The 22,417-nt window shown below is 44.2% G+C and overlaps 1 protein-coding gene across 2 annotated transcripts in view; it reads right to left on the reverse strand.

The window, feature by feature from the left end:
- Window positions 1–22,417, reverse strand: part of ITFG1 (integrin alpha FG-GAP repeat containing 1) — a 162,938-nt gene that overhangs the window by 79,333 nt on the left and 61,188 nt on the right. For both annotated transcript variants that reach the window (XM_069966251.1, XM_069966249.1), the window contains one exon: window positions 5,625–5,719. In XM_069966251.1, coding sequence (XP_069822352.1) covers window positions 5,625–5,719 — 95 coding nt within the window. The remainder of the gene's footprint in view (window positions 1–5,624; window positions 5,720–22,417) is intronic.

Here is a 22,417-nt window from a genome sequence, read left to right on the forward strand (position 1 = left end):
CAAAAACCTGGAGCTGGCCGTGGGCCACACTATTGATCCTATAGGACATTGCACAGCTGTGCACTACTGAATTTTTCCAGCATTGGTTACCGAACAAACAGAATCAAGCTGACTTGCATTAAACCTCATGTTCTTTATGAGCAGGTGTAACTTTAATTTAACTGCATATCTTATATATACTGATCTACACTCACCGGCCACTTTATTAGGTACACCTGTCCAACTGCACGTTACCACTTAATTTCTAATCAGCCAATCACATGGCGGCAACTCAGTGCATTTAGGCATGTAGACATGGTCAAGACAATCTCCTGCAGTTCAAACTGAGCATCAGTATGGGTAAGAAAGGTGATATGAGTGCCTTTGAACGTGGCATGGTTGTTGGTGCCAGAAGGGCTGGTCTGAGTATTTCAGAAACTGCTGATCTACTGGGATTATCACGCACAACCATCTCTAGGGTTTACAGAGAATGGTCTGAAAAAAAAAACATCCAGTGGGCGGCAGTTCTGTGGGCGGAAATGCCTTGTTGATGCCAGAGGTCAGAGGAGAATGGGCAGACTGGTTCGAGCTGATAGAAAGGCAACAGTGATTCAAATAGCCAACCGTTACAACCAAGGTAGGCAGAAGAGCATCTCTGAACGCACAGTACGTCCAATTTTGAGGCAGATGGGCTACAGCAGCAGAGGACCACCCGTTACTAGCATGGTGTACCTAATAAAGTGGCCGGTGAGTGTATATATGTCTGTGTTCTTATGACATTGCTAGAGCTTGCCAAAGACTGATTTCAATCGAAATGTTGCTTGTTCATTTTTGTATCTTTTAAAATGGAGGATTTATGGCTACCTTTCATTAACTGTAGGTGAATGCTATCGTCTATTGTTGCTGCACCAAAGCCCCTATTAAACGGGGCGATACAGAGGAGCAAATTGCTTCTTGCTCCCCACTTGCTGCTGCTATTACACGCGTCAGCAGCGAGTGGGTAAGAGACGGGGTGAGGTGGGTAGGGGTTCACGTGGGCTACCTGGGTTATCGCTAGATCATCCGGGCAGCCCACAGACGGTAGCAGCGGCCTGCCGCCGCTTCTGCTATTGCTCGGTGCGACGGCAGCAGGTCGTTGCTATCGAAGTTGTTAGCCTTTCAACATGTTTAAAGACAATGACATTATTCATGTCGGCTGATCGTTGTCTTCTATTACACAAGATGATTATCAGCCGAATACAGCCGAAATTGTGTAATAGGGCCTTAAGTATACCGGGCCAACAAGGTTTCTAGTCTGAATAAAATCAGCTTACATAGAAGCTTGTTTTTCTTCACTTCCCAAAGTGCTGCTGGTTCTCTTATTTGTACTTATCTTCTGCTGTCTCAGAAGGCTTAAACCATGCCCACCCCCTAAAGTTATGTCACCACCTATAACCAGCCCCTCCAGCCTACATCACTATATCCCTGTCATATACCAAAATATATATATATTACATATATATTTTAAATACATCTATATAATACATATATCTTTATTTAAACATATAGAGCAGCGTTTCCCAACCGGGGTGCCGCGGCACACTGGTGCGCCGGGACAACCCGCCAGGGGTGCCGCGGGATCCCGGTGGGAAATGTGCGCTGTCACTTTAAGCATCCCAAGAAGCTGTGGCTGCGCAGATTTTCGGGATGCACAGATCATTTTGATGTTCCGCCTGCAGAGTGAGTGGTCGGAACATTAAAGTGAGCATAATGTAGGAGCAGGAAGTGTCAGCATCCTGCTCCTACATTAACTTCCATAGGCTGCCGGCACTTCATGCCAGCAGCCTATGGGAGGCCGGGACGTAACCTCTCTGGCAGGCGTGATGATGTGACGTCATCACGCCTGCCGGAGGTCCCGTCCCTGCGGCTCGCAAGATAGAGCCAGAAGAGGAGGAGAGCTTCTGCCTGCAGCCACAGCGCGGGTTAGGTGCGTAGGATGTTTGTTTTTTTTAGGGGCAGAGCAGGGGGCATTATTAGTTCATGGGGGGCACCTCTGGGGGCATTATTAGTATATGGGGGCACCTCTGGGAGCATTATTAGTATATGGGGCACCTCTGGGGGCATTATTAGTATATGGGGCACCTCTGGGGGCATTATTAGTTCATGGGGGGCACCTCTGGGGGCATTATTAGTTTATGGGGGGCACCTCTGGGGGCATTATTAGTATATGGGGGCACCTCTTGGGGCATTATTAGTATATGGGGGCACCTCTTGGGGCATTATTAGTTCATTGGGGGCATCTCTGGGGGCATTATTAGTTCATGGGGGCATCTCTGGGGGCATTATTAGTTCATGGGGGCACCTCTGGGGGCATTATTAGTTCATGGGGGGCACCTCTGGGGGCATTATTAGTATATGGGGGGGCACCTCTGGGGGCATTATTAGTATATGGGGGTATCTGTGGGGGCATTATTAGTATATGGGGCACCTCTGGGGGCATTATTAGTTCATGGGGGGCACCTCTGGGGGCATTATTAGTTTATGGGGGGCACCTCTGGGGGCATTATTAGTATATGGAGGCACTTCTTGGGGCATTATTAGTATATGGGGGCACCTCTTGGGGCATTATTAGTTCATTGGGGGCATCTCTGGGGGCATTATTAGTTCATGGGGGCATCTCTGGGGGCATTATTAGTTCATGGGGGCACCTCTGGGGGCATTATTAGTTCATGGGGGGCACCTCTGGGGGCATTATTAGTATATGGGGGGGCACCTCTGGGGGCATTATTAGTATATGGGGGTACCTGTGGGGGCATTATTAGTTCATGGGGGCCACCTCTGGGGGCATTATTAGTTCATGGGGGCACCTCTGGCGGCATTATTAGTTCATGGGGGCACCTCTGGCGGCATTATTAGTTCATAGGGGCACCTCTGGCGGCATTATTAGTTCATAGGGGCACCTCTGGCGGCATTATTAGTTCATGGGGGAACCTCTGGGGGCATTATTAGTATATGGGGGCACCTCTGGGGGCATTATTAGTTCATGGGGGGCACCTCTGGGGGCATTATTAGTTCATGGGGGGCACCTCTGGGGGCATTATTAGTTCATGGGGGGCACCTCTGGGGGCATTATTAGTTCATGGGGGGCACCTCTGGGGGCATTATTAGTTCATGGGGGCACCTCTGGAGGTATTATTAGCTCATGGGGGCACAGCAGGGGATCCTACATACAGGGGGCATCCCACATTCCTACTCGCTTTACTGCACATAACACCAAACAGCGCAGTTACTTTGGGAGCCTACAGGAGGGAGAAAGGAAAGGAAGTTGCTAGAAATGTGCGGAGCCTAAATTGTTTGTCTCGCAGGTTCTGAAGAGATTAAACATATCTGGAAGAAATCATCATGGAGGACTGGACTGGATGGAGAGGAAAAGGGAAAGTGACGCCTCAGATCAAAGAAGACGTCACCTGTGAGTCACGGTATGACTGTTTTCTTATTTTGTAGAACATTATTTAGTAGGGGTGCCCCGAGGAAATTTTTTTTTCCAAGGGGTGCCCCGAGGTGGAAAAGGTTGGGAAGCACTGATATAGAGAGTAGTGTTTATACCATACTGCCTTATACTGAAGAATGCCACAGGCAGAGAAGCTGTTAAGGAATGAATACAGCAGTTGCAATGTTCTCCTGGGTTGCCCAATGTTCTGTAGCAGTTCTAGGTAATTAACTGGCAGAAGTGCTCTGAAGGAGGAGAAGACAAGGTGGGAGGACTGTGATAAATAGCTAAGGGAAAGCAGTGCATTCTGGAAATTGTAGTACAGTGTAACTGCTCATCCAGGAAGTAGTAGTAGTATATGTAGTATATGTTTTGGCAGCATTTTAGTTTTTTAGCCCCTTTAACACTCTGCTACAGATCATAAAAATACAGATTGCATGCTGCAATGTATAGTGGTATAAGGAAACATAGTGTATGTTCATGGGCTAGTGGAGTATCCAAAAGGCAAAACAAATAAAGGAGGTGTTCCCCTATAAGGATCCACAGGGATAGAAAATACGACACAATATTCATCTACAGCGCTGAAGAAGCTAAATATAACCAGAGCTTAAATCTAACATTGATATGGCTGAAAATTCCTTCTTGACCTAATTTATTCCATCTTTAAGTGATAGTTTCAGTGCAGCAAATACAAGTAAGGAGGGCAGCCAAATGGCCACATCCCCAAACACAGTCACTGCTATCAGCAATCAGGATGTAAAGAAAAAAAAAACTGGAAAATAAAGCAAATCTTCCTCTGAAACAGGACCGGAAAACTGATAGAATTAAGCAGAATCTTAATTGCCGGCATATGTAAATTATCACTTGCTGATCTCGGGCCAAGAAGCCGCAATCATTTCTACACTAATTTCATACTTAAAGTAATGAATATAAAATGAGAAAAGTGGCCCCGGTAATGCATTTATTTTAAGTAACAGCCGCAGGCTGCCAATGAACAACTTATCTATGTTTCCCCTCCCTTGGAAGGGATTCTACTGTCCCTATGAGAAAATGACGTTCTAAATTCTGCGTAGAGAGATATAAATTAGTTTATCTAAAGCCCCTATTCACCTGCCCGCTCCCAGCGAACAGGTAAAAGTGTGTGTGTGTGCGCGCGTGTGTGTGGTATGTCGCCTGCATGTCGGCTGATTGCTGCCTTTTGCTACACAAAGCGATTATCGGCCATAATGGCCGATTATCACTAGGTGTAATAGGGCCTTAAAGTGACACTGTCACCCTTTTGCATTCTGACTTCTCTACACAGGTGTAAAGGGTAAATTTAGCAGTTTTCATACCTTATTTTATATCATACGTTATGGTGCTTGTTCAAGTGATCTTTTATCAACTGCAGATTGTGCCAAGTTGGCGGGGCTTAATGGCAACTGTGCCACTTAGCCCTGCTGTTGGCCCCACCCCTCCGTAACGTCATTGGCGCATAGGCCCCTTGACGTCCATTGGTATGGGGCCTAGACCTTTAGGCCAGCCTGTTCCAATGGTCGGTGAGGGGGCTAGGCCTATGTGCCTAGGACGTCATGGAGGGGAGGGGCCAACATTGGCACTGTTGGCGTGGCTAAGTGGTGCTGCTGCCATGAAGTCCTGCCCACTTAGCACAATTTGCATTTGATAAAAGATCACTTTTTACTTGAACAAGCACCATGATGTATGATATAAAATAAGGTGTGAAAACTGCTAAAAAAATTACATTTTAGACCTGTGTACAGAAGCCAGAATGCAAAAAGGGAGTGACAGAGTCACTTTAGGCTAATGCCAAACCTTAGGCAGCTCCAGGTACAAACTGGATTAGTAATAGTAATAGGCAACAAGTGCACTGTATCCTGTTCTGTACACAGAGGTTTTATAATAGCAACAGGCAATGAGTGCACTGTATTCTAACCTTTACACACTGGAGCCATAACAGCAGCAGGCAAACAGTGCACTGTACCCTGTATGTATAATTGCAGCTGGCATTATATCCTCACCAGATACAACGGATATATAACAGAATCATACAAGGAGCGCTTTGTGCCTTCTCCTGTGTACACTGGATGGATAACTATAACAGGCAATGAGTGCACTGTGTCCTCACCTATGCACATTGGAGGTAATAACTGCAACAGCCAATGACTTGTGTTCTCACCTGTGTGGAGCCGTTTTTCATTAGATAAATGACACTTTTCAGGCACTTGTCATCTTCACAGACTGGCAGCAAATGATCCTGGAAACCGTCTCCATCTACAAGACACAAAGGAACACTGTTCATTGATACTACAACTATGAAGAATGTTACATGTTTCTGCCCATATTCTGAAGTCTGACAACATCTCCCCTTCACCCCATTATGGCACTTGGGCAGGGGCGGACATATCACTTGTGCACCTGTCCAGCTGCACAGGGGCCCAGGCCAATAGAGGGGCCCGCCATGCTCAGACTCTAAAGTGTCAGCTCAGCATGGAACATGTCTGTAGTGGGCCCCCCAGGCGGTATCTGCACCTGCCCGGCATACCTTGTGTGAGGAGGAGAGGAGAGAGTGTGTGGTGACAGGGGCTGGAGGGATCCTGCAGGGTTATGGCTGCCAGAGACAGGACTATGAAGTGAAGCAACAGCAGCAGATCTGACAGTGGGTGATTATTGTCAGTGTGTCTGTCAGGCTGCTGGAAGATAGAGGGTGGACTGTGGAAGAGAAAGAACAGAACCCCCCATCCTCTGATGCTGATGTTTGATTGCAAGTTTATGCCTTTTTGCCAATATCTGTGCCCCCTCCACCTGCAGCAGTTGTTTTCCTCTTTCATCTTCACCCTAAGCAACCACATACAGTACATGTATCCCACCTGTGCAGCCACATGCAGTACATGTCTCTCACCTGTACAGCCACATACAGTACATGTCTCACCTGTGCAGCACATACAGTCCATGTATCCCACCTGTGCAGTACATGTATCCTATCTGTGCAGCACATACAGTACATGTCTCTCACCTGTGCAGCACATACCATACAGTACATGTATCCCACCTGTGCAGCCACATACAGTACTTGTAACCCATCTGTGCAGCCACATACAGTACATGTCTCTCACCTGTGCAGCCACATACAGTACTTGTATCCCACCTGTGCAGCCACATACAGTACATGTCTCTCACCTGTGCAGCCACATACAGTAAATGTCTCACCTGTGCAGCACATACAGTCCATGTATCCCACCTGTGCAGTACATGTATCCTATCTGTGCAGCACATACAGTCCATGTCTCTCACCTGTGCAGCACATACCATACAGTACATGTATCCCACCTGTGCAGCCACATACAGTACTTGTAACCCATCTGTGCAGCCACATACAGTACATGTCTACCACCTGTTCCCAGTGATTAAGGGCCCACTTGTTTTATCCCTCAATAGTGCTGTTCTGGGGTCACTTCCCCACTCTGTGTACAATGCATCCAGGACCCTCCAAGTGCAAAAGCTGCAAATCAGGATAAGCTGATATTTGAAGTACAAATAAGTAGACAACTCAAGGGTCTGTCCCCTCAAAAACTACAACTCCTAGCATTGTCTGAGAGTTTCATAAGTGTAAGGTATTGTGAGAGATGTAGTTATTGTAATTCGGGGAGTTGTGGTCACAGATACATGAGTACAGGATGGCACCAGGTGAGCATGTCGCTTCTGACGGGTTCTTTATTTGGGTGCCCCCCATTATCAGTTCCATTGGGGGGCCACAGGTACCCCAGTTGCCACTACCATTCCTTCCATGCTATGCCATCAACACCTTCTAGGGCCCAAATACCAAATTTGTAACAAGACCTCCATGTACTATATGCCATTTATGTTATTAAAAGACTTCTAGCACTGCACTTCCAATAGCTATGTCTCTGCCAAGATACCTGGAGTACCCATCATTTTGTTTCCCTTCAACAACATGATGAGCCACCTTTTACCACCCGGGCATACCTTCTCAGTGTTAAAATTCCAGATGAGATGTTTCCAGATTTTGACAAAAGGAGCACCTTCCTTTTCATATTATGATCAATGGTGGAAAAATCTGCCTAAAAGGGGTCTCCACTTGACAATTCATATTTAAAAGGGTCCTTTGACTATGGGTTGATCTGTAATGGGTACCCTGCCAGATACTCCATGGATCAGCTGTAACTTGGCAGGAAGTGTTTAGTTTTTCTGCTGCACCATCACAAGGGAATCTATATGAAATCAAGGTTTTTTTTTTATTTCTTATTTAAAGAGGTACTCAAAAACTATTTTTTTTGTCAATACATTGCTGTAATAAAGGTATTTTACTTTGTAATATAACTAAATTAAAATAGATGTATAGTGTTATATGTATCTATATATATACATACATACACAGTACTGTTAAGTGGCAGCAGTAAGAGGCGAGACAGAACCTCTACTGACACTAACAATTATGTTGGGAACTGCAGGGTTGTCGAAGCCTCACTGTTCCAGGACCCTTGCTCTGGTCAAGTGCTGCCACACAGCACTATACGGAGCAGGGTCCCCCCACCCCACCATGTGCTAAGGCTTCGTTCCCACTGAGGAAAACTAGCGGAATTCCGCGGCTGAATTGTCCGCCGCGGAATGCAGTTAGCCTCCCTCTCACAATGGGAGTCTATAGGAGGCGCGTGCTCCTGCTTTGTCCGCGCTGAAGAATGAACATGTTCATTCTTCAGCGCCGACAGAGCAGAAGCGCGCACCTCCCATAGACTCCCATTATGAGAGGGAGGCTAACGGCATTCTATGGTGGTCAATTCCGCCGCGGAATTCCACTAGTTTTCCTTAGTGGGAACGAAGCCTAACAGGGACCCAATCTTGTGCAGAGTGGGATATGTTATACTTCTGTACTACAGGACAACAATACCACCTAGCAACAACTCTATAATTCTTTTCCTTTGCCCGAGATGCCCTCACAGAGAAATTGTAGTTTTAGTCAGTGCCCATTAAACTCAGTGGGTTGTCAGTAAAACGCAGACAAGAAAGCGCTTTGAGTATATTTATACAAGGAGAATGGATTTTCCTAATCAGAGAACCCCTTTAATATCGTGATCTATACTTTCTCACCTCCTCCCCAAACCTCTCGTCAGTGGTGCCAATAACCGATTAAGGGTCTTTTCATTATGAACAATTATCCTCATGATAGATTATATGTTCAGCATCCGTCCATCCTGACGGGTCCACACATAATTGTATACAGCACATAATACTGTCCATTTCATCCTCTGCGCAACCTCTAGTGAAAGGAAATCAATGAATAGAGTATGAGCAAAGGGACAGGTGTGAGAACCGTGATTGAAGGAACGTCAGACGTAAGGCACTGAATACACTGTAATGAGAGACGTCATTCTGAGCAGTAGCCTGTGATTTCCACACCAATTAACCATTGAACATTTCCAGGAATGAGACTCGACAATGCTGCAAGAAGATGCCGGGAGAATAAACTGGCTAAGAGACACCTGTGTAACAGAAAACCCTGTTACATGCAAGTCCTTCACCGCCAGTATAAAACTTGCAAACGACATCCAACATGTCCACCATTCGTGGAAGTATAATGTCGACTGGTATCCAGGAAGCCTCAGAACTCTGCTAGAAGGTACTCCCTAGCATTGTTTATTGGAACTGTATCTATGTGTCTAGGGTATAAAATAGTAACATGTCTCTTTTAAAAGAGCTAAATGTAGCTCAACAAATACAAGATTCAACTCAGAAATTAATGCATCTTAAATGATGCGAACCGCGATCCCCATAGAAACGGCACTATGAGACGAGTAGGATTAGTTGTTCACTGATAAAAGTAGTGGAAATAAGATCAGTATCTAGATCCCCCAACATCTCACTTTAATCATTCACGCCGCTATTTATGGCAATTTTATGTCACAGTGTCTGGGGAGGATAAAAGCATCTCGGCTCCCCTAGCTCGGGCGCATTGTTCTCTAGTGCCAGTAATGCATCAATATGTGGCATAAAACATGCTTCCAAAGATAAAGCTTTTCATCAAAGTCGCTGCCAAACAAATACATCCTGATGGGGGGTGCAGAATTATGTAAGTGGAGCAGGGGGGATACTTGGGATGCACCGCATCCCTAATGTTATTCTCCCATCTGCTTTATAAACAAAAACATGATACCTCAGCGTTAAAAGCATTAACCAGTTCTTTGCCATCTCATTCATCTTTGGCTTTCTGTAGGTACCAAAAACATACAATGAGATCAGATAGCAGCAGGGCCGGACTGAGACTAAAAAGCAGCCCTGCAATACCAAGCACCCTTCCAGCACTGCAGCGAATTTTGTTGTTTTGGCTCACACTACTAAACACTATCTTAGAAAAAAAGTAACATAAGGCTTTATCAACCATGAGGCTGGCTATCTATATGCGTATCTCATATGTATCTATGCAGCTACATCATATCTAAGTATCTATCTCCTATCTATCTATCTATCTATCTATCTATCTATCTATCCATCTCCTATCTATCTATCTATCTATCTATCTATCTATCTATCTATCAGAGTGGAGTGCACTCCCAGTTTAAGGTGCTGGAGTGCCAGGCAACGGAGGCTGGATAAACGTCTACTCTTCAAATAAATTCAAGATATACAAGAGACACATATTCACAAAGCGACACACACCATATATACACACACACACATACATTCAGACAGACACACACACATATACACTCACCGGCCACTTTATTAGGTACACCATGCTAGTAACGGGTTGGACCCACTTTTGCCTTCAGAACTGCCTCAATTCTTCGTGGCATAGATTCAACAAGGTGCTGGAAGCATTCCTCAGAGATTTTGGTCCATATTGACATGATGGCATCACACAGTTGCCGCAGATTTGTCGGCTGCACATCCATGATGCGAATCTCCCGTTCCACCACATCCCAAAGATGCTCTATTGGATTGAGATCTGGTGACTGTGGAGGCCATTTGAGTACAGTGAACTCATTGTCATGTTCAAGAAACCAGTCTGAGATGATTCTATAGCTTTATGACATGGCGCATTATCCTGCTGAAAGTAGCCATCAGATGCTGGGTACATTGTGGTCATAAAGGGATGGACATGGTCAGCAACAATACTCAGGTAGGCTGTGGCTTTGCAACGATGCTCAATTGGTACCAAAGGGCCCAAAGAGTGCCAAGAAAATATTCCCCACACCATGACACCACCACCACCAGCCTGAACCGTTGATACAAGGCAGGATGGATCCATGCTTTCATGTTGTTGACGCCAAATTCTGACCCTACCATCCGAATGTTGCAGCAGAAATCGAGACTCATCAGACCAGGCAACGTTTTTCCAATCTTCTACTGTCCAATTTCGATGAGCTTGTGCAAATTGTAGCCTCAGTTTCCTGTTCTTAGCTGAAAGGAGTGGCACCCGGTGTGGTCTTCTGCTGCTGTAGCCCATCTGCCTCAAAGTTGGACGTACTGTGCGTTCAGAGATGCTCTTCTGCCTACCTTGGTTGTAACGGTTGGCTATTTGAGTCACTGTTGCCTTTCTATCAGCTCGAACCAGTCTGCCCATTCTCCTCTGAGCTCTGGCATCAACAAGGCATTTCCGCCCACAGAACTGCCGCTCACTGGATGTTTTTTCTTTTTCGGACCATTCTCTGTAAACCCTAAAGATGGTTGTGCGTGAAAATCCCAGTAGATCAGCAGTTTCTGAAATACTCAGACTAGCCCTTCTGGCACCAACAACCATGCCACGTTCAAAGGCACTCAAATCACCTTTCTTCCCCATACTGATGCTCGGTTTGAACTGCAGGAGATTGTCTTGACCATGTCTACATGCCTAAATGCACTGAGTTGCCGCCATGTGATTGGCTGATTAGAAATTAAGTGGTATTGTGCAGTTGGACAGGTGTACCTAATAAAGTGGCCGGTGTGTGTGTGTGTGTGTGTGTGTGTGTATATATATATATATATATATATATATATATATATATATATATATATGCACATACATACATAGGGACACATACAGTCACATATACACACAGTCAGGCACATATACGCCAATTCAGAGACATACATACATACACACACTGCTGTACACAGTCACTTCCAAAGCCCTCCCTTTTCTCCTGTTTTAAAGCTGAACAGTATGTGGGCGGAGCTTTATCCTGCAGGGGGACGGGACTCCCCATTAACCCCGTGTAAGCTGTCTCCATGCCCTCTGCTCACTGATCAGCATCCTAGGACTGGAAGGCTCAGAAAGAAGACCTTGTGCAGCAGATCTCCTCCACCATTTAATAGGGTCGGGCCGTCAGCATTCACAGCACAGCATTGTCTCACTGCACAAAGTCAGTGTAATGATGTGAGATCTCGGAGTACCATCTGTGACACGGAAGTGTCTGGCGGTGGCCCTAAGCAGCTGATTAGGCAGCGCTGCCTGTCGCTTTTTTAAAATGAAGCTTTTAATTTTACAGCCCAGGAAGCCCCAACAGATTGGCAATCTGGTCAGCCAACTGGGTATTTGCCCAGTCTGCCAGATTGTTAGTCCAGGCATGGATAGCAGCATTTACAGCAGTGCAGAGCGTTTCCAGTGATGGCAATTGGGCCAGAATATCTCCCAGAACACAGTGGTTACTACCAGTGTCGGACTGGGGTACCTTGGGCCCACCAGGAATATTGATCCTAGGAGCCCATCCTACATGCACAGATGTAATCATTGCCAAACCTTTCATGTTAGAATCAACGATGCTAGCATGTTGCCAGTCACTTCTAAAATTGTTTCAGTGGCACCATTGTCCCCAAATCTCTCCGTTTTGGTTATGGAAAAGCTTTTACAATCCATCAGAACCCACCCCCAGATTCCCAGTGATAAGGCTAGGTGATGGGATTTTACCTGCTGCCACTGTACCTGTGGGACTACACCTATATATATATATATACGGCTCTCTGAAGTAGCAGATGATCAGAACGTGATCAGAGCGTGACAGAAAGATGGTCTGGAAGGAAGGAATGTGAACTCTCGCTTACAATGATATATTCCTGAAACTCTGATGCATATGTTAGGTTTTGGAATACTTGAATACATAGAGCATGAGTAGTAACACCTGTTTTCTTGTCTATAAAAGTTAATGCTACGTTTACAAGGAGCGATAATTAGCCCAATCGAAGTCGCAAGAAAAATCGCTATTGCAATCGTTTTTAAGATCGCTTAAGCCCATCTTTTACATAGGGTAAATCGGTGAAAGACTGTTTGCATGAAGCGATCTGCGAATTTTCAGCGGACGATTTATGAACATTTTGAAAGATCAAAATGAACGATTTCTCGCTCGTCGTTTTCTGTGTTTACACGGTACAATTATCGCTCAAACGTGATTGTTTATGCGAAAATTCGAACGATAATCGTTTCGTGTAAACGCAGAATAACACAAATCAATAAAGGGGGCGCTTCCCCAACTTATGTTACTGATACGTACATCAGTTGTCTGTGATTTTAAGTTGTAAGCAGAACTGCAGCTGCTAACTTTCAATTAGGAACCATCCTCTCCTGAGGAGTGTCTGACTTCATAAAGTCAGACAAAACAAAAGTTAACCTTATCACTTTGGCACCCGAACATGCAGTACAGGGACAGGAGTAATGAGACAATGAGGCTTGGTTAGTTTTGGTATCTATCAGGTGATTTGACGGATATGCTGCCACTATGTAAATGCGAATAAGAATTGTATTAGCATCGGTAGCATCTGATGAGGATTATTGATTCTTCTTTTTATAATTAAACTCTGTAATTATACATCTTATTAAAAGATGGTTTTCATGAGTATACCACCATACCACCATACATTGTGAAATGAATAGAAAATAGAGTCAAGACATTGACAAGGTTAGAAATAATGATTTGTATTTGAAATAACATTGTTTTTACATCAAACTTTGTTTTCGTCAAAGAACCCTCCTTTTGCAGCAATTACAGCATTGCACACCTTTGGCATTCTAGCTGTTAATCTGTTAAGGTAAGCTGAAGAAATTGCACCCCACGCTTCTAGAAGCAGCTCCCACAAGTTGGATTGGTTGGATGGGCACTTCTGACGTACCATACGGTCAAGCTGCTCCCACAACAGCTTAATGGGGTTCAGATCTGGTGACTGCGCTGGCCACTCCATTACCGATAGAATACCAGCTGCCTGCTTCTGCTGTAAATAGTTCTTGCACAATTTGGAGGTGTGTTTAGGGTCATTGTCCTGTTGTAGGATGAAATTGGCTCCAATCAAGCGCTGTCCATTGGGTATGGCATGGCGTTGAAAAATTGAGTGATAGCCTTCCTTATTCAGAATCCCTTTTACCCTGTACAAATCTCCCACCTTACCAGCACCAAAGCAACCCCAGACCATCACATTACCTCCACCATGCTTAACAGATGGCGTCGGGCATTCTTCCAGCATCTTTTCATTTGTTCTGCGTCTCACAAACGTTCTTCTTTGTGATCCAAACACCTCAAACTTGGATTCATCCGTCCACAACACTTTTATCCAGTCTTCCTCTGTCCAATGTCTGTGTTCTTTTGCCCATCTTAATCTTTTTCTTTTATTGGCCAGTCTTAGATATGGCTTTTTTTTTGCCACTCTGCCCTGAAGCCCAAAATCCCGCAGCCGCCGCTTCACTGTAGATGTTGACACTGGTGTTTTGCAGGTACTATTTAATGAAGATGCCAGTTGGGGACCTGTGAGGCGTCTGTTTCTCAAACTAGAGACTCTAATGTGCTTATCTTCTTGCTTAGTTGTGCAACGCAGCCTCCCACTTCTTTTTCTACTCTGGTTAGAGCCTGTTTGTGCTGTCCTCTGAAGGGAGTAGTACACAACGTTGTAGGAAAACTTCAATTTCTTAGCAATTTCTCGCATGGAATAGCCTTCATTTCTAAGAACAAGAATAGACTGTCGAGCTTCAGATGAAAGTTCTCTTTTTCTGGCCATTTTGAGCGTTTAATTGACCCCACAAATGTGATGCTCCAGAAACACAATCTGCTCAAAGGAACGTCAGTTTTGTAGCTTCTGTAACGAGCTAGACTGTTTTCAGATGTGTGAACATGATTGCACAAGGGTTTTCTAATCATCAATTAGCCTTCTGAGCCAATGAGCAAACACATTGTACCATTAGAACACTGAAGTGATAGCTGCTCGAAATGGGCCTCTATACCCCTATGTAGATATTGCACCAAAAACCAGACATTTGCAGCTAGAATAGTCATTTACCACATTAGTAATGTATAGAGTGTATATTTGTTTAAAGTTAGGACTAGTTTAAAGTTATCTTCACTGAAAAGTACAGTGCTTTTCCTTCAAAAATAAGGACATTTCAATGTGACCCCAAACTTTTGAACGGTAGTGTGTATATATATATATATATATATATATATATATATATATATATATATACTCACCGGCCACTTTATTAGGTACACCTGTCCAACTGCACGTTACCACTTAATTTCTATCAGCCAATCACATGGCGGCAACTCAGTTCATTTAGGCATGTAGACATGGTCAAGACAATCTCCTGCAGTTCAAACCGAGCATCAGTATGGGGAAGAAAGGTGATTTGAGTGCCTTTGAACGTGGCATGGTTGTTGGTGCCAGAAGGGCTGGTCTGAGTATTTCAGAAACTGCTGATCTACTGGGATTTTCACACACAGTCAGGTCTAGGGTTTACAGAGAATGGTCCGAAAAAGAAAAAACATGCAGTGAGCGGCAGTTCTGTGGGCGGAAATGCCTTGTTGATGCCAGAGCTCAGAGGAGAATGGGCAGACTGGTTCGAGCTGATAGAAAGGCAACAGTGACTCAAATAGCCAACCGCTACAACCAAGGTAGGCAGAAGAGCATCTCTGAACGCACAGTACGTCGAACTTTGAGACAGATGGACTACAGCAGCAGAAGACCACACCGGGTGCCACTCCTTTCAGCTAAGAACAGGAAACTGAGGCTACAATTTGCACAAGATCATCGAAATTGGACAGTAGAAGATTGGAAAAACGTTGCCTGGTCTGATGAGTCTCGATTTCTGCTGCGACATTCGGATGGTAGGGTCAGAATTTGGCGTCAACAACATGAAAGCATGGATCCATCCTGCCTTGTATCAACGGTTCAGGCTGGTGGTGGTGGTGTCATGGTGTGGGGAATATTTTCTTGGCACTCTTTGGGCCCCTTGGTACCAATTGAGCATCGTTGCAAAGCCATAGCCTACCTGAGTATTGTTGCTGACCATGTCCATCCCTTTATGACCACAATGTACCCAACATCTGATGGCTACTTTCAGCAGGATAATGCGCCATGTCATAAAGCTAGAATCATCTCAGACTGGTTTCTTGAACATGACAATGAGTTCACTGTACTCAAATGGCCTCCACAGTCACCAGATCTCAATCCAATAGAGCATCTTTGGGATGTGGTGGAACGGGAGATTGGCATCATGGATGTGCAGACGACAAATCTGCGGCAACTGTGTGATGCCATCATGTCAATATGGACCAAAATCTCTGAGGAATGCTTCCAGCACCTTGTTGTATCTATGCCACGAAGAATTGAGGCAGTTCTGAAGGCAAAAGGGGGTCCAACCCGTTACTAACATGGTGTACCTAATAAAGTGGCCGGTGAGTGTATATAAATATATATATATATATTTATATATAGATAGATAGATAGAGTTATATCACAGTATATAGGTAGCAGGTTCCGGCATCTATAACTTTCAATAAAACATTTAGTACTATTTTTGTCTATCCAATGGTGATGCAGATGTGGGATAAACTAATGGGAGTTCTTGAGGGTCTCTTCCAAGTGGTCTTATGCATAATACTGGTCTATTAGTCAGTAAAAGTGTTTATGTGTATTCTCTCTTGTATGAAACCTCAACGAACAAGAAGATGATCCACCCAGATATAGGAGTGACTAACATGATTATGTTTTCGGTTTTCTTGAATCTGTGTCATCTGGACATTTCTGGAGGTTGGATGCTTGACTAGTGCTTGGAGGATGGCTTCCCCCCTCGATCAACCTGAGGCTTAGGATAGAACCCTGGAAACCTCAGGCTACGAGCAAACCACCAGTGATGATCCAAGTCCATGCTCCACGGATGTCAAATGGGGGAATGATAAGGCTAGGCGGTGTGATTTTATCTGCTGCCACTGTACCTGTGGGACTACCCCTTTATATACAGCTCTCTAAAGTAGCAGATGATCAGAATGTGATCAGAGCGTGACAGAAAGATGGTCTGGAAGGTAGAAAGGAATGTAAACTCTCGCTTACAATGATATATTTCTTGAACTCTGACGCATATGTTAAGTTTGCAATACTTGAATACACTGCACATGAGTAGTAACACCCATTTTCTTGTCTATAAAAGCCAACACAAATTAATAAAGGGGACGCTTCCCCAACTTTTGATACTGATATGTACATCAGCTGTCTGTGCCTGTGATTTTAAGTTGTAAGCAGAACTGCAGCTGCTACCTCTCTATTAGGAACCATCCTCTCCTGAGGCGTGTCTGATCTTATCATCGGCTTTATGTTAGGAAATGATAGACATTATACTGCAGCCTTTGCCAATGACCTTTTGATCTTTGTTATTGACCCTAAGGTCTCCTTTCCCCCTCTCCTACAATTTTTTGGAAGACTTTGGATACATCTCCAACTTCAAAATTAACCATGATAAGTCGGAAGCCCTAAATATTTCAGTGGATAAGGCCACAATCTGCCACATCAAGACATCTGCACCATTCAAATGTCACCAAGACAATTATCTGTAATCTATAGACATCATGGTTACCAAAATGAACCATATCTTTAGTTTTGCTAACAGCAATAATATAAAAGTGCATTTTTTTGTTGTCAGCTAAAAAGTCAAGCGGGTGGTGCTGATCTGAAGCATGATGCATCCTTCTTTCCCCATCCTGCCTGACTGATGTACAGGGCTCAGCTTCTAGAGGAAGGAGAGAAAGAGGCGTGCTGCTGTTGCAGGGTTGCAATGCCTCTATGACTCTAAGGCTAAGTTCACACACTGTAATGAATTCAGGAAACTGGTCAGTGTCAATGGTCATTGAAAACAACAGCTGTAGGTTTCGGAATTTGATTTTAATACAACAATAGCCGTTGTTGTGTGTACAGTGCATTAATTGCGGCTATTGTTTACCATGGCTTAACAAAACAGTGATCATGTCTATTCTCTACGGTTGCAGTTCATGAACAACGGCTGTAGAAAATATGCAGTTCTCACACTGTGTCGCTGTATTGCTGGCCGTAGTGTGAATGAAAATCAATGGTTAATTGAACACTGTGTTAATTAAGGGTTATTAAAAACAAGAACATGGTTGATAACTCAACATAGGCCCCATTTGTAGGCGAAGAATAAAAAGACTACGATGGTCTTTGTTGGCACACCCCCTATCACAAATGACCCCACCCATGGATGGGAATGACTACGCCCACTGTATCTATTGACCACGCTCACAGATGTCAATGGCTACGCCCACCAACGAGCTGCTGAGCCACCATTTTTTTAAATTTAGCTGCAAAATGGTCAGCACCTGTGTAGATATCATGTCATTATAAGGATGTGTCAATAAACATAACAGTTTGTCTGAGTTTTCTTAGCGTCTCGAGTCGCGTCTGATAAATATTCAGCACTTAATATCAGCACCTGTGGGCTTTATAATTACTTATAAGGTTTTTCCAGCTCGGCAATAAGGATTTGGAGCGTCGCGTGGTGCATACTGATGAATATAATTGGGAATGTTATTAAAGGCCCGATGTGAATATATTCATATTTTACCATATAAATCGTGGGCTTGGCTGACATCTCTACATTACATTTTCTTCCAGTATTATCATTCAGATTGCTTTGTACATGATGCTTTTCCTATTTATCACTCAGGTTAGCGATGCTCTTAATGATTTATTTATTTATTTGTACTCCCTCCAGAATTACCTTGCCAAATCAGCTAATAGTGATAAAGACTATAAAATGCTCTTACACCAATAAAGAATAATAAAGAGCAGAACACATTCTAAAAATGTCCAGTTTACTGTAGTAAACACAAGGTCCAGGCCCAGAGAACAACAAAACTAAGGCAACTAAATGCCTCAAGGAGGCCCTAGGGCCCTGTTGTGCTCTGCACAGTGAGTTTACAACAGTAAACCAGACATTTTAGCGTGCAGCAACATGTAGATAGGTCAGCTCACCTGTCCACCACCAGTCCTGGGAACACTAAAAGTCCAGAACTGAAGCATAACATACAAAGGAAACATCCAGCTCCCAAGGGACTAATGAATAAACTCTTCTTTATTTTAGTCAGAACCTAGGTGCAGTAGATAAAAAACACAACAGGTTAAGGCATTTCGGCAAGAGCCTTTACACAACCTTAGAGTTGAAAAGTGAAACATTCCCACTATTTAAAGGGAATCTGTCAGCTTTTGGGCCCTACCTTAGGTGCTGACAGTGTGCTGTAGCTGGCAGTCCCCTAGTCAGCATGGTGCCTTTTGGTAATTTTCCGTGCAGTGCATTATGCACAATCTCACATCTCCTACTGTACTGGAGAGGCAAAGAGGACTTGTTCGTGCCACACTCTGGCTTACCTGTCCACTTAATCTTCTTCATGAATAATCAATGCTGCCGGGGCCTCCTGCTCGCACAGCTGTCAGCCAGTGTCTCTGACTGCAGATCAGTCCTTTGTAGGCAGGTTATGTCATAAAGAAACTGTGTTGGCGCTGTGGTCTAGGGGTAACTCATCTGTCTAGTGACCTGCCAGCAGTTTGGTCTCTGGTTCAAATCCCCTGATGGACATGAAATAGAGCTCTTTGTTTTGTTTTTTTTCTTCTCATTATTGTATTTTTGTTAAGGCTATGTTCACACACAGTATTTTTGCGCAATATTTTTGTCAGTATTTTGCAACCATAACCTGAAGTGAATTGAAATCACAGAGAGGTTGCTGCTGAAATTGAGTGGATGGCAGCCACTTAATGGCAAATAATTAATGTTATTTTTAAACAGCGGCCGATATTTGCCATTAAATAATGGCCATCAGCTCAATTTCAACAGTGTTTCTATAGCCTTTCTATGATTTCAATCCACTCCTGGTTTTGGTTGCAAAATACTGACCAAAATACTGTGTGTTAACATAGCCTTAATAATAATAGAATAATGAGAACATAAATAAATAAATAAATAAAAACCTCTATTTCATTTTCATCAGGGGATGTGAACCAGAGGAACTGCTGGCAGGTCTCTAGACAGGTGAGTTACCCCTAGAGAGATTCAACTATATCTGACTGTTTATTTCAGACATAACCTGCCTACAGAGGACTGATCTGCAATTAGAGACACTGACAGCTGAGCGAGCAGGTTGCCAGGCAGCATTGATTATTCATGAAGAAGAGGGAGGAGGAGTGGAGAGGTGGGCCAGAGTGTGGCACGAACAACTCCTCTTTGCCTCTTCAGTACAGTAGGAGATGTGAGAATGTGCATAATCCACTGCACAGAAAACAACCAAAAGGCACCATGGTCACTAGGGGACTGCCAGCTACAGCACACTGCCAGCACCTTAGGTAGGGCCCAGGAGTTGACAGATTCCCTTTAAGGAGTAACACACACACACACGGTCACATGACATAATTAAAATAGAAATGATTAACTCATGTTTAAAAGTGCAAGATAAAAGATGCAATATATTACTAGAGCCAAATCCATAACATGAAGGGGTTGTTACGCCTTAAATTGTGGGAAGGTTTCCCTTTGCAACTCTAAGGTTGTGAACAAGGCTCTTGCTGAAACACGTCAACTTGTCCCGTTTTTTACCTTCTGCACCTATGCTTTAAAAAAAGAAGAGTTTATTTATCAGTTGTCTGGGAGCTGGACGTTTCCTTTAGACAGTTTAGGATGTGGTGAGTGCCACTCTCTACTTTCTTTTATTGGCATTAGTGATTGGACTTTAAAAGGGGTTATCCAGCATTAGAAAAACATGGCCACTTTCTTCCAGAGACAACACAACTTTTATCCCAAGTTCAGGTGTGGTTTGTAATTACGCTCCATTAACCCCTAGACGACCCTGGGCGTACAGGTACGTCCTGGGCGGCCTAGGGGTGTTCAGAGCGGGGCCGCATGCTGGCCCCGCTCTGAACTGCCACGGTCCCGGGTGTCGCTTGTAGCCTGGGACCGCGGCTATTAGCGAGCACGGTCCGATCGCCGTGCCTGCTAATTAAGTAATCAGATGAAGCTGTCAAAGTTGACAGCTGCATCTGACTACTACTTGCAGCCGATTCATTGGCGTCTAGTGGGGGGATTGCCCCCCGCGAAGCGATCGCGGGGTGGGGGGGGGCGGGGGGTTGATCCCCGTGTTCTTATCCGGTCGGGGTCTGCGCCGTAATGCTGCTGATTCCGGCTCGGCACTCTGTTGTTTTTGGCTGCAGCAGCCGAAAGCAATCGAGTGCCGATCTCATTGATCTATGCCATGGGTCTTCAAACTGCGGCCCTCCAGCTCTTGCAAAACTACATTTCCCATTATGCCTGGACAGCCAAATCCAAAGCTTTAGCTGTCCAGACATGATGGGAGTTGTGTTTTCGCAACAGCTGGAGGGCCGCAGTTTGGAGACCCATGATCTATGCAGTATAACTATTAACTGACTGTTAGACTATAAAGAGCATTCAACTTGGACAACTTCCTGCAACCTCAAACCAGAGAACAATTGTGGTAGGTACTACAACTCCCAGCATGCCTTGGACAGATTATTAATTCGAAGAATGATGGCAACAAGTGAGTAAGAGTTGAGAGGTGGGGGTGGTTAAGCAACCTGTCCTCCTATGTGATGATGTTGCTTAGGACAGGGATGCATAACAGGGTTAGTACTGTATCATGATCTGAGGATGTCACAGACCGAGTAACATAATGGAGGGAGCAGAGGGCCCATCAGGACATCGTATTTATGAGAGGTGTGTGCTGATCTTCTGGGAATTCAGAGCCTCATATAGACATATAGCAGACCAGATTATATCAGAAAAACGGTGTGCTTATCCTGTGGGAATTCACAAGGCAGCACAAAAACTATTTTCTATAAATGTATGAATCACCTAAGTTAAATATGTATATAAGAAAAAGTATGCAGTTTCCAAAGAGTAAAACAGATGTTATGTTAGTTAAAGTTTCTAGATTTCCATTTGACATGTAAAAGTTTTTCCCTGCTGCACAAATAAATAAAACCATGCCGAAGGCTCAGGAAAAAATTGAATAAAGCATGACCCAAGAGCCACACAATGGAGCAGAGAAAGAACTACATTATACCGCAGCTCTGTCAACCACACTTTCTCTGCAGCCCCCCTCCCCAATAGGTATGCTTCTATACTGCTGAAGCCAGAAAAAGCTGAAACCAGAGGGCAGTGGTATATACTGTATGCAGCAACAATGGGAATAATATGAAATAAGACAGAGGAATACCAGTAAGACTGGGAGACAGGCACCACTGATTCCACTTTGCAATTATATTTTCATTGTGCCCAAGTGTTAAGGGTGATGAGAAGCAGTGAAATCAGATGACGGAGCTGATACAGGAGACATTGATTTTTTGTTTTCCCTCATTCCAAAAGACAGATGAAGAAGGAGTTTATCATTTGCTGCAATAAAGTGCAGGGTGAGCTTAATAACAGCCACCATCTATCAGCTGCGACGACCTCCGCCATGTTCTACTCATACTTGTCAAGGTTCAGATTAAAATATGAGAAAGCCACCATCCGCTCTGGGATTCTTACTTATAAGTCATTGGCTTTCATAACAAGTAAAGGGCATCAACACAGAGAGAAAAAAATTCAATTGCTGCAGTAGAAGCATCTAAAAGTGTAGAAAGTACTTAAAGGGCATGATCACTATTGTCGTCATATCAGTATGAGCCAAGAAAAAAATACTTTGGAACTTTGTAAATCAATGGCAT

The sequence above is a fragment of the Dendropsophus ebraccatus genome, chromosome 4 (genome assembly GCF_027789765.1).
Source record: "Dendropsophus ebraccatus isolate aDenEbr1 chromosome 4, aDenEbr1.pat, whole genome shotgun sequence".
Classification (NCBI taxonomy): Eukaryota; Metazoa; Chordata; class Amphibia; order Anura; family Hylidae; genus Dendropsophus; species Dendropsophus ebraccatus.